Source organism: Clinocottus analis, unplaced genomic scaffold (assembly GCF_023055335.1).
Source record: "Clinocottus analis isolate CAN_PGR_092001 unplaced genomic scaffold, fCliAna1.0.p SCAF_4, whole genome shotgun sequence".
NCBI lineage: Eukaryota > Metazoa > Chordata > Actinopteri > Perciformes > Cottidae > Clinocottus > Clinocottus analis.
Genome location: NW_027176153.1, coordinates 13,698,953 through 13,713,047, shown reverse-complemented (window position 1 = coordinate 13,713,047; position 14,095 = coordinate 13,698,953). Strand labels below are relative to the sequence as shown.

The 14,095-nt window shown below is 42.6% G+C and overlaps 1 protein-coding gene across 4 annotated transcripts in view; it reads left to right on the top strand.

The window, feature by feature from the left end:
• LOC137801073 (forkhead box protein J3-like) overlaps nucleotides 1-14,095 on the top strand; it is a 48,296-nt gene that overhangs the window by 6,593 nt on the left and 27,608 nt on the right. For 3 of the 4 annotated variants that reach the window (XM_068598479.1, XM_068598476.1, XM_068598478.1), the window contains exons 2-3: nucleotides 2,008-2,132; nucleotides 2,430-2,904. In XM_068598479.1, the coding sequence (XP_068454580.1) occupies nucleotides 2,545-2,904 (360 nt within the window). In that variant the 5' untranslated portion in view covers nucleotides 2,008-2,132; nucleotides 2,430-2,544. Of the gene's footprint in view, nucleotides 1-360; nucleotides 449-2,007; nucleotides 2,133-2,429; nucleotides 2,905-14,095 lie in introns of all 4 variants that reach the window. The other variant, XM_068598477.1, reaches the window with a different exon arrangement.

The window sequence follows — 14,095 nt, the reverse complement described above, 5'->3', positions numbered from 1 at the left end:
ACATGAGAGGAGAGTTTAGAACTCAGCATCTTTGCATACAGTACAATGCTTTTCTTTAGAAAACTGATAGCCCGAAGATAGAAGAGATATACAGTAAGCTGTCTTCTCTGCAGTGATATTTTTTTTTCTCCCCTGATACCACGTGGGCCTGCGAGGCTGATGTGAAACGACAGATAGCAGAAACAAAAGGCACAGTACTGTGGTTAGCCCAGTCACTGTGGGACCAGTTGACTGAGTCGACTAGGTAATTGGTTGCGTCTACCCGCCCAGCAGGGCCCCTCTCCCCAGAAGCCAAGTCATGCCCTTCCTCTTCTCTCTCTCCGCTCTCTTCTATTACTCATCATCCCATCGCCTCACCAGGCTAGCGGTGCGAAGCTACACCGTGCCGCCATGCAGCCAGCCCACGCTCCCAAACTTCTCGACAACAACAGCCACGGCAGCACAGCAGGTCAGGGCTTGTGGCAGGCTGATTTGCAACTTGAGCCTCCTTTTAATGAGGGGAAAATAAGTACTTGTTGTTATGTGTCTTGTGTGTCACAACCCCCATCCCCACCTACCCGCCACCACTACTACTCGCAATGCTACCTTCCCTTCAGCGAGAAAAAAAAGGTGCACTAATTAAGATGGCTTCCTGGGATTTGGAAGAAGGGGGTTGGCTATGACTTCTCCCACTGTAGCGGAGCCTTGAGGAGGAGATGGGGGTGGTGTTGTGAATGAGGCCTCATCGGGCATATCTCTTCTCTCTGTTCCTCTTTCCTTCCCGTAGTCCCACTGCTTGGCTTGTTTGGCTTGATGAGTCTGCGGCTTTTTTTTTTTTTTTTTTACTCGTAATTAAGCAAGGTTTTTTGCGGGAGCTGAGCACTTCCCTTCCTCTTCTTCATCCTGCTGTACTGGGCTCTCCAGGGGGATTGAGAAAGAGAGACAGGGGTTTGTGTTGCTGGTAGGCAGGCTGCTTGAAGTTCTCCCACCTTGATTATATACACTGAGCATGAATGGAAAGTGTGTGGGCCAATATGCTCTTTGTTGTTCAAGGACATGCGAAGGTTACTGCATGGGATGGTTTAGATGTAGATTTTTGTATCCTTAGGAGGCTGAATACAGTCAGCCATTGTTAACTATTCACTGGAATTGGCCAACTCTGAATCCATCTCTTTTATAAAACTTATAGGTTTACCTGCATTTCCCAGAATGCACGATGTTTATCTTCTAAAAAGCAAACACTGATTGTAAAATCAAAGTGTTGTCTGAATGCAACATTTTTGCTCCAGTGATGAGTAACAGTTACATGACATTCTCCATCCAGTAGTGACACATTTATGAATGTTCTGTGACTGACTGGAGCGCAGAACAATTGGTGAGTAATTTCGCTCTGGTGTCAAATGATCATCATTTGTCAAAATCGTGTTAAAAGTATTTTCAAACGCCCCCACAATCAAAAAAAGAAAGTTCTCTGCTCACACTGGACACATTTTTTACTTCAGCGCTGCTCTAAAAATAGCTACAAAGTTAAAATGTTGGGACTTCTCGAGTTCTTTCATTGTTTGTGTCTATCTGAACAGGATCAGAAATGCTGGGGGAGTAGTGGGGAAGGAGGAGGCAGGGGGACGGGAGGGGGTTTGACAGGAGAGTGAGGCACGTCGAGAGTCGGGGAATGGGAACACGGTGCGGGGGGGCTCCACAGAGAGGGAAAGGGGACGAGCCTTTCGGCTCCTCTAGAGGGTTGGAATTCCTCCCGAGCTGTTCCCCCCCATTTGGCAGGCACTTGTGAAAACAATTCCCCAGCTTTTAGTCACTCTGCAGATCCAATTGCCATTTCCACTTTGGAGCGAACGAGACTGAGAGGCAATCCAGATAGACAGAACACAGAGCACGAAAGAGAGAAGAGTTTTAATCGGACTGGACAGATGCCGAGGCCAGTTGAGCGGTTGTGCGATATTAATATCTTATGAAGGCTGTCTGGCAGTGCAAGCTCACCGTCTTGTGTGGTTTTGTGTTTGTGCGTTGCAGCAGCGGCCATTGCAGTGGTCTAAATGAAGAACTTGTGAGGATGCACGAGGGAAGGACTCTACCTTTCACTTCGGTGACTTCCCCAGATGCTTTGGCCCAAAGAAAGATGGAAAGGAACGGGAAGAGTAAGACTTAACTCATACCTCACCTCCCATACTGCTTTGCTTTTCACAATGTAATTAATGGAATACAACTGTGTGATTAAAGTTTTTCTCCTATCCGCAGTGCACATTGCGGGTCATATTTATGTGCAAGGAGCAAGTGATGAACATGCCAAAATATTTGGTTTTCCATTATACAAAGCAGCACTGTATGTGGAAAATGATGTGCAAGTTAACATCTGCGTGTCTCTGCCAAGTGTGCTTTCTGCTCCTGCTAAAATAGATGAATAGTCGTAGTAAACAAACCTCCTGCTCTTTCAGACTTGAGCCACGGCGGCTGCACAACACCCATTCAGTGAGCCGACAGGAGATCCTCCGTACGCCACGTCGCTGAGCCTCTCACCATTCCCTTTTGACCCCTCTACCTACAAGAGCCATGACCTCTGAGCTGGAGAGTAGCCTGACCTCAATGGACTGGCTCCCCCAGCTCAGCATGAGGGCCGCCATCCAGAAGGCCGATGCGGGCCACCACCACAGCCACCACCACGGACACCACCATCACAGCCACCATCACGGGCACGGGCCTGGCAAGAAAGTTGTCCACCTGGACCCGGGAACAACGCTGGACCAGGAGGAAGCTGCACAGCACAGAGACGGTAAACCGCCCTACAGTTACGCCAGCCTGATCACCTTCGCAATCAACGGCTCGCCGCGCAAACGGATGACGCTCAGTGAAATCTACCAGTGGATCTGTGACAACTTCCCCTACTACCGAGAGGCGGGCAGCGGCTGGAAGGTAAGACCATACCAGAGAGAAAAACCTAACAATATATTATCAAGCTTTTTAGGGTTAAGCTTCTACATCTGGTCTCATGTCTGTGTGTTGACATGTCTGATGCCTCGTGGATCCTGTGGGGAAAAATAATGGAGGAAGGCAGTGGCCTTCCATTCTTTTTGGAATTTAACAACAGTCTTTGAAGCCTTTAAAATACTTTTTTATAATTAGTTTTCAAGAAAGTTTGGTCTCTTTTAAAATAATTATTTTATCTATGTGGTTTTGGTTTTCTTTGTGTCCTATTGCTTCCAATTTGCCAGTTAGAGTCCATATATAAAAATTTGTAACTTTGAAACCTAGTAATTTTGTAATTAAGACCTTCCGTTTTGGAGCAAGTAGCTCAGGAAATATAAGTAGGCGACAAGAATTATTTGTTTTCTTGTGCTCATCTTATTTTCATGTCATAGATACTCAAAGTACTTCTACCTTCCCACACAACAAAAGGTGATTACAGATCTCAATTTCATGTGAAGTTATTTTTAACTTTCAAATGTTGAAAGCTAAACCGAGACGAGCAGATTCTAAAACTGGACTGATCAAGTGCTATCAAACCTCAGCCCCATCGCGAGTGCTTAAACTGCACAAATCTGATCCAGTGGTTTCCTGGAAGAGCACAAGAACCTTTTAGTGAACCAGGAATGATTGACAGATGCGTTTTGTCTCATTCAGACGACATTATTAAATCTTTATGTAAATGCTGCTATGCAAATCCTGGCTAGTATGAACAGAAAGGTGGCAGTGTTATTGGAGAGAAATAAATAGATCCCCACGGTTGTGTCTTGGGGATTCTCTACCTTATTAGTGAAGAAGGGGAAGGATACAGTCCTTTCACTGACACATTGTAAAGGCTGTCTCCAAACTATCAACCAATTCATCTCTCTGAAAGCGGCGACATTTTTCTTCTTCTCTCATTATTTCTCTCTCTTTCACTTTCTATCTTCATCTCCCGAGCACTCCCCCAGCCTCTCTCCTCCTCTCTCTTAGTCATTCACTCCTCTCTTCTCTTCTTCTTTCCCTTTCACAAACCTGTGTTTGTTTGCCGTCTATAATCTTCAACACACCATTCCCTGAGCAGAGATGTATGCCAGACATGGGAGACAAAAAGGTTATGATAGAAGCCAGGTTGTGTTGGCAGAGCTTCTTACCTGCATGTAGGATTCAATCAATTTGATTTCTGTTCGGAGAGAGAGGATATGCGTTATTAAGACCATTCAGGATATCTCTCGCTGCAGCTCAGGACTGCCTTCTCCTGCTAGTTGTACTTGGGCGCCAGGATGTTTTAGTATCCCATAATTACACCTTTTAGATGCATTGATTTGTGTGTATATGTGGCTGCATTCAAGTAGCATCATTAAAACCCTGCATTCATGGCATTGTGGCTATATTCTCACATTTCACAAGACCTGTGCAGAGAGTTTGTTGTTACATACATAACCCAAAGTTGGGTTGCTTTCCTGTTAGGCCAGGTCCATTTAAACAATAAGCAACAGTATTCAGTATTTTATAGACTATGAAACACTCAAAAAAAACAACCTCACTCAGTATGTTCTTTCGGGTTTTGGCTTCTTTCGCGACCAGTGAACCACAGATCTGTGGTGAAAAAAAAGAATTCACAACCACTGACTTGTGCATGAACTGATCTGAAAGAAGTGTAAAGAATCTAATTAAGCAGTACTTCAAGTTAAAGCAAAAGTCACATTTCTGTGTTGGAAGAAGCTGGAAACTTTTGCTTCCTGGATGACCCGACTCAAAACCGTGGGTCTTGTTTTATACCAGGCATGGCCGTCACAGGGAAAGTTACGTAAGTCTGGTTCATTCCAGTTCAGGTGATTGCTGTCAGCTGTACACAGTGGGACACAGACACAGAGATTGTCTGGCTGCCATGTTCAGCAGACATGGTCGGCTCACACGTTGCAAGTACACAGTTGGAAATTCGTGTTTTCTGAACGTGCCGACTCAAGGCGAACACTTGAGCTTCCAGAAAACGGCTCATACGTGGTCCGTTGTGTTTGCCGTCCCTGCCACACATGTGCGCGGACGCACATACACATAAACACAAACACGTACACCCACTGAGAGACTTCCACTCAGGTAGGCAGTGTACGTGTGCAGTCTGCAGATTACACACAAGAAGCACAGCAGGAGAGGAGATGAGGGTGGGGAGAGTTGGAGAAGAGAGAGGAGACTGTCAGAGAGCAGAGGAGAGTTTTACTACCCAGCACACGCACTCCGTCTGCTCTGTATGATAATGTGAGGGGAGCACAGGCACGGCGCAGTTGAAACCAGGACACACACAGACAGACATACAGACACACACACACACACACACACACATGCAGACACACACACACACACACACACGTCGGCTTCCATCCTTAGAAATATCACGATTACGTACACTGGTTGAACACCACAGGCTTACTGCATGTGTTGCGTCTACACAAAGACACACACACTTTCAAATGCTTTTCAAGGTCGTGAGATTTGTGTGTGTTAGCTGGAGATGAATATATCGAGCTCTTTTCATCTGAGGAGTAATGATGAGCACCTCCCTCCAAAGAGGTGGAGGAGATTTAGAATGTGTAACAGAAAAACATGAAATTTGATTGCACACAAATACGTTTGTCGCCATTTGTTTATGGAGCTCGTTGACGCACCCAAAAGCATCTCTGTTTTTAGAGCAAACGAATGGAGCTACTGGAGCAGAATGCAAACAGCGTTGCATCAGGCTGCATCATTCTCGCATTATGTTTTATCACTGGAACAGCATTATGTCCCTCATGTTATCTTCGCCAACCTCTCCCGCTCTCTGTCTGTGTCCTACGCTGTGCGCCGCTCTACTTTCCCATGCTCTCTGCAGCCCCCTCAGCCCTTTCACACCCACGTGTCCCTCCACTTTAGGGTCCCCTTTTACCACATCTCATAGTGAACACGCAGCGGGAGACAGGCGGGGGGGGGTTCTCGTTTTTGTCTTTCATCTTTGTCTCTTATTCATCAGTTTGTCTGAAATGAAATCAGCTTGTGGTGTTTTGATTTTGTTTTATTCCAAGTGCAATCACAAACTCTTAAAAGCTGACCTTCACCACCTGCCCTACAGTATCTTGTGTTTTACATTTTGTTTTTATTAGCTTTCCTTTTACGCAGTCATTTGTCCCCATTTGTTTGACATTTTAAAAACTAAATGATAAATTGATTAAATGAAAAATTATGTAAGATTAATCCGTATTCACGCTGCTTTATTCTATTCAGGCTGAATATAATCATCATGGGTAACGTTAGTTATTCAAAGCTCACCTCACAGTTATATTATTATTGAAATGTGAAGGCCTTGCCGCTATTCACCGCTTGAAAAACACAGTCTGGACCTGTACCTTCACCGAATGGTTTGTTGCAGTCAGTGCTGCTCTCTGACAACCCCCATTGCCTCAGGCTAGCTCCCATGCAGCCAGGCTAATTGCCTGCGAATTAGCAAGGCCTAATGTGACGCTGTAAAGGGCAGCGCTACCGCAGTGGCCTTTGGCCTTTGGCTGAACACCACATGTCACAGACAATCACCTGATATGAATCAGCATCGGGCCATTGTTCTGCCTCCCATCCCCTCCTGCCTGCTCTGTGGGAGATGTGCGACTGAGCTCAGTAGAGCTCAGTGCACAGTGTCAAGTCTACTTACATATGTGGAGGAAGGCTGTTGTCATTGGCTGCTGGGAGTCATCATGTGGATGTAGCTGCGCCGTGGCTCCTGAGTTTGTGTCTTACAAGCACAACTGAACTTTCAACACAGTGCTGTGCTTGTTGTGATTTAGCTTCGAGATAATCTGTGGAAAACACAGTGTGCAGAGTGTGTGTCTGTACATCTCCAAAATATGATGTATACAGTATGTTTAGTTTATTTTTATATATATATATATATATATATATATATATATATATATATATATATATATATATATATATATATATATTGTACACCCAAATGTGTAACACTGCGTGTGCTGTTAATTACATACTAATCACTAATAGCAATTTCAGTATTAAATTCTTAATTAAAAACAAGGAATTTCTCTTGCGATCTCCTCGAGGATTTGGCGCCCATCCAGCACTGAGTTTTCCTCTCTAACCAGCCTGGCCTGTAGCACTCTCCATATGGCTAATAATAGGCTTAAGGCTGCTTTCCGTAGCACTCTGGAATACAACGATTATGCCACAGAATGAGCTTATTCTCTCGTCCCTGGGTTTGTACCCCGCAAAGCTCTCTTGTCAGATCCTAAATAACGTCACTGTGTTTATAAAACAAAAGAGGGAGCTGTAGAAACTGTAGATGTTTGGCAAAGTTAGAAGCTGGGAAAAGGCTAGTTTTACTGGTATCATCAAGTATTTTGACCTAACCAAGTCTGAACCAGTCGATTTAATTTTTAGGTTTTTCAGAAATTAATATAAAGACAATGGAAGTATTGAATAAATGCAAAACCTTGCTTTCAAATACGACAAAATTAAATGGTATAAAGTAACAAAATCAGTTCTTCCTCTGTTTCGCAATTTTTGCTTGATTGTGCTCTGAACACCGTCACCGCGATCAAACACGCACACAGTATTAATGTGTGTACACGTTTACATTAAAAAACACCTAGTTATTTTAAATCTTTCTCTCTGCATATATAGGAAAAAATGACATGCCTCCACCCTGGCACTCTCAGGTTGTTTTGGTACAGATACCTGTCTACACTGAAACAAGTCAAACATGTCTAGAATGGCTTCTCTTCTTCGTCCTCTTTGTTGCCAAACAACACAGATGTGCGTCATAGCCGACAACGGTTCGGCTACTTTACTGAATCTGAAATGAATAAACCTCTAAACTCACAATTTGTTCATATTGTTTGGAGTCTGTAGACGGACAACGAAGCGAACATAAAAGAGATGTGATCGTAAATGTTAACTGTTAAACCAACCTGAATGGCATCGAGACAAGGAGAATGAGGCTGTCAACATTTGCAGAGCAGCAGAGCACAAGCTGGACACCTGTTCTCCTCTTCCTCTCCTTCCTCCTTCCCTACTCACTTGCCTCCTGCTCACTCACCTCACAGTTTAGGATGGTGATTACCAACATGGAGGTCAGGACACCCTACAAGATGGGTACTAATTTTCTTTTTTCTTTTGAACAAGTGGATAGTCATTGCAACTTCCGGCCTCTTGGAACTATTTAAATTAAACAGTCCCAGACCAACACTTAGTTGAACTGCTCATGACACCATTTTTGTTTGTTGTACTCAAGTCATGCTGCAGTATTTATCCTGTCTCCAGAATGGCAAGTGGAAAGAAGTTGTTTGCTTTGATGACATGTTGGAGGTGTGATGGTTTGCAGAAAAGCCAGAGAGGAGGTGAGAGAGCGGGAAGTTGGACACCTAAGTTGCTACCAGGCAGGTGCTCTGTCAGGATACATGTGTTCATGGCACAGCCCTTTGCAGTGATTAAAGCAGGCTGACGGAGGCTCGTTGACGATGGATGAACACACTTGTGATCCTATTTTTTCACTGATGTTGCAACATTGTGAACAACAGATCTCTGTTAAAATCGACAGGTGAGCTAGTTAACATTAGCGGTTAGCAGCCCCCGGAAAGCACAGTCATTTGCAAAATTACAGAGCTAACAGTGAACATGAATCCAGTTGTTTAAAGAAAGTTGTTATTATAATAATATAAGGTAGATGGGAAGTGAGGGAATTTTGACCTCTTTCACTTTTTGTTTTTAACGCACTGGTATTGGATTGATACTCGGTATCTACAAGTTAAGGTATTGGTGTCGGGAAGGAAAAACTGGAAATTTTTGTATATTATTGTTTTGGAGCTTCTTCAGAGATCTCCAGAGACAACAGCAACCCTTCTTCCACCTTGTCTGAGATGTCTTTATGCCAGTCACACACACGCACGCACGCGCGCACACACACACACACACACACACACACACACACACACACACACACACACACACACACACACACACCTCACACGTACACACACTCACTCACTCATGTCCTTTTTCTCCTCCTCTTTCCATCCCACACAAACATATCTGTAAGCAGATACAGGTACACTATTGCAGTATAACATCTGTATACACACTCATATTCACACAGATAAACAGGTGTGACAGGCGTATGCACAGATGCACACACACTTGCCATCATACACACTTGAGCTCAGGTGAGTGCGCAAGCAAAAACTGAACACACACTGTAAATACTCACAGCTGCAAGCACACACACATGCACGCACATACAGCAGTGTACAAACACAACCTGCACAGTCAGTCTCTCACACACACGCACACTCTTCTTGTAGATGACTTGTGTGAAGTACTTCAGTGAGGGAGTGAAGAGGGCGGGGAAGGGTCCATCAAATGGAATGAATATGTATGAGATGGAGTTTGAAGTAAGTGACTTGTATCCAACCCCGCATTCTCACGGAGTGTCTGTCACTCCGTCACCATCAGGATATAATAAGGCATCTGAATGATGCTCAGAACCCAGGAGACTCTCACATCTAAGACACCTGTCCGTATGTGCTCGTACCCCCAGATTCCTTCTTCCAGCCGGCTCCAGCACTTCTTCTTTGTGCTTTTTGCACCCCCTCCTAGCTCCTTCTCCTCTGCCTTACCTTCAAACTTTACCACATTTTACCCTCTCTTTATGCACTGTATGGGTTCAGCTGAAAGTTAATAAAGTCTCCTTCCTCTCTCTTCTCTCAAAATATGCCCTCTTGCTATATCATCCTTCTTTTTCTCTCTTTCTTTCCGTTTCTCTATCTCTTCACAAGGGCTATCTATATCCTTCCACAATACATCCATCTTGAAGGGCAAGAGAAGCGCCTGAATACTGCTGTTTGTATGTGCACGTCAAGCTCCATAGGCCCTCCACAGTTCAATATATCATGGCCAGCAAACGTCTTGCCCTTTGACCTCAGTCTCCTTGCAGGCGCACAGTTGAGCAGGGATTCACACAACCACATATATCCTTTCTGTGTATACTTTCTGTCTCACCTTAAAGACTTACAGCCTTTTTGTCACAGCTTGCCTTTGTCAGCTTTGTCACAAATTTATTTTCAAACAGAAACTTTTTTTCCAGCCTGCAAAACGGCAATGGTACATTTGTTTAAATTATTTTCTTGAGTTTGTATTTGTTTTTAGCTGTAAAATCAAACATTATCATTTAATTGCCATCTTGAGTTTCATATCATTTATTTTTTACATTGTTGACAGTCCTGAATTTGATACCTATGTTTGTGCATTTTACTCATCTGTATTTGTGTTTAATGTCCTGTAAATTCTTAAATAATCTGAAATATGGAATAAATGCACTTTAATGCTAAGAAGGCAAATTTAGTGTATTTTCAGTTTTTACAGCCATTCCATTAGGACAATAACACATGCTCATACTCACTAAATGCCATCCACTGATTTTGTATGTGCATTTTTAATTTAAAAAACATATTAAAAAAACATGGAGCAGGGAAACACCAAAAATAACAGTTGATAAACTTGACTACTAATTAATTAAGTTAAACTCAGCCTGTTTATCTCACTTCTTGTCAACTAATTCACCAAAACATTTCTAACGTTGGCAGTCACTCATAGCTGACATAGCTAGAAGCTGGTGGAGACAAAAACAGGTTTTGAGGGCCTTTTAAGCGTTTGTTTATCACAGATATGTTTTGGGAGTTGTAGATGATCTCACTCCTTCAGGTTTTATGCTCACAGACCAGTACCTTTGACTGTTTTAGCAAATAACCGGATGTCTCCCTAACGCAGCTGCTCAGCTGATGATTCACTAGGACAGTTGGAGAGCTTTAATTATGAGTCACCTCACATTGTCTCTGCAGAAAATCATTTAAATTCAATTATTGTTATATTGCGTAGCCCAAAATCACAAATTTGCCTCAGAGGGATTTACAATCTGTACAGCATACGACATTCACTGTCCCAAGACACGCCCCCACCACCACCACCACCTTTAACAGGGAGAAAAGAAAGGAAGAACCCTGAGGGAGAGCAACAGAGGAGGGATCCCCGTCCCGGGATGGACAGAAGAGCAATAACCTTGATACAAGTTGGGCTGCTCTGTATGTTTCCAGCGCACCCAACTTCACCAACCCGTCATTTCAGTGTAATCAGCCGTGTTTTGTTAAAACGTGAGTGTTAAAGCGTTGCTGCCTCACTTGTGAAGCTTTTCCAGACTGTTTAGTGTAGTTTAGAGGAAATGCCATCTCGTGTTGCCCCTTTCTATTTAACTCAGCTGCCATGACCCAAATCTTCCAAACCTACCCGCTTATATAACGTCAGCCTTGTCTGTGTGACCTGTTTGATTGGCGTATTCATACACACACACTGTGCGCACACACACGCACACGCAAACAGACACACACACACACATATTTTTACCTCTTCAACCATTTCTGTCAAGCTTCAAACGTGGTGGTCTTTCTTTGATCACACTTCTGAGTGATCCACACACGAAACACGGACACGCACACACACACACACACACACACACACACACACACACACACACACACACACACACACACTGACACTCCATTCCTCTGTCTTTCTTCTCCAAAAACAAGTTTCCAAAATCTGACTTTTTGTCACACATCACATTATATCACATTGCATTTAGTCAAAAAGTCATCCATGCTTATCAAGCCCTCTTTATATAACTAACCTCTTCAACGCCAGAATGCTGCACCCTAAGTTAAGCAGCAGCAGCCACATACACAGTATCTGTAGGCACCACACATGCATGCACGAAGCCTCATAGCTAATAATAACTGTTTAAAAACAGTAGTTTGACCTTATTGTTCTGCAACGTAGCTCTTAATCTCCAGTCTCTAAAAATTGCCTCTAAAAATGAGGCATTATGGGAACTGAACTGATACGATATGTTATACAATACAATATGTTATACAATAAAATACAACGGGTGTATTGTAGTTTGCACGAAACATGATCGATTCACTATCTTCATACGTATGTACTCGCATACACACCCCTTGTAAAACATCCATTGATGACTCTTCCCTATGCATTCCTCAAATGTGCTGATCACTCTTTAATTAAATAATGATTAAAGAGTAAATAATTAATTTTTCATTATTCATTTATCATTTTGACTACAGAATTATGTTTTACAATATCATTATTATATAATAAGCAAGTTTTTCTTAGAATACATGATGCTTTTACAATTATTCATACAATATTCAAATCAAAGATGTTAATAAATTGTGGTTCTGCTCGTTAGGTTGTTTACATTTTCCCAAAATTCTGTCTGACATGTCTCAAGAAACTTCTGCACTTGTGCTCCAAATTAGAAAATGTACTTTAGTGTTTGTTTTTTTAACTTGGGTTTTTTAAAGTTTGAACAAGCTATGCACTGCACAAGTAGAAAATCTTACGTGTTCATACTTCTTGTGAGCTGCCACACTCAAGGCAGAGTAAAGCATAGCGAGGAGGGAGTCAGAATATTCTTTAAATATGACGGTGACGGTGCACATTTTCTGACTGTCGCTTCTGGAAGGCATCCAAAGTGTTGCACCTGATTGTACTCATGAAAAGAGACGTACAGGTGTGTTAAGATTAAACAAAGGGAAACAGACAGAAGTTTAAACCCTAGCGTGTGTATGTGTGTGCGCGCGTGTGTGTATGTATGTGTTTGTGTGTGTGTGTGCGTGCATGCGCGTTGGGATTGTTGGTTTCGGAAAGTTAAAGAGATGGTGGGCCAGTAAGCCAATGACGGAAAGGGAGGTTTTTTTTCCGAAGCTCTGTGATCATTGGACATCTGACAGCTTAAGGCTTTGTACACAAAGATTGGCTGTTTATGAAAAATACATGGGTCATCATGGGTTTGGCTACACCGCTGCATATATCGATGGCAAACACTGATTCACTCCTTTTAGAGATATTGTCCTGCAATGGAAACACCGAGTGTTTGTAGAGCTGCACCAGTCGTCCAATGTCCTTCTTACATTTCATGCAGACATGACGCCTGCGACTGTGTGATCCATCAGCTACTGGGCAGGAATGGCGCGGCCTCATCCCGGCCCAATAAGCTCATTAATCAGGCCGGGTGAAGAGTGGGAGTAAGGAGGACACAGCAGTGAATCTCATTACCTTACATCACAGCACTGCTAATCAGTACGTTTATTGATGATGTCTATTCCCATTCAGTGAGGGGATATTACTGTTTCCTTAACATGCTGGAAAGAAGGCAATGTATCCAATATGTGCACACAAGCAGGCTTAGACTAATGGTCTCTTGGATGAAGGGCTCCACAACCATTCACACACACAGACAGACACACACACACACACAGTTTTCTTAATGCACATGTTTGTCCTTGGAGTTGTGTGAGTGGAGAAATTGTGGCAGGTTTGTTTTTTGTTCCCTGTATATGGACGTCAAAGCTCCCTGCAAAACATATCCTCGTAGAAATGAGCATACAGTAAATGGTTATACAAGTATATTTAATCTAAATGGAATTGAAGAGATACAATTATAGTTTTTTGAATAATACAAAATCAACTGAAACCAATATGTATTGATGTAATGCTGAGATTAGCTTATGGGTGACAATTGGAGCTTTAGAAAGATAATTGACAAGAACATTTTGAGAAAAAAAAAACATGCAGATGTTGTTTCACTCATAGACGCCAGTGAAAGCAGGAACACACAAATATGAGCTATTATAATAATACTCTCGTTATTGTTTAATATTTTTATTTGTATTGTCAATATTGGTTGTCAAGCTGACTACAGTAATGAAAATAAACAATGCATAACCACACAGCAGGACTTCAATGAGCAGCAAGAAGGAAGCACATCACAGACTGCACACAGTACATGACTCTACAAATATCTTGTACATGCACATTCAGCTAATATCATTTATAATGTAATTTAGTATGCAATTTCCTGATCATAAATATCAAGTTTAATGCTATTAAACACTGGGCCATTGTGGGAAGATGTGTGATTCCTCCAAAGCAAACTAGTCATGTTTAAGGCATCAAATGGATTATTATAACAGCTGAGCAATATGATGCTAAATAAATACAACAACAATTGTTAACCTGGTCTGAGAATAGCTCGCTGACAAAAACA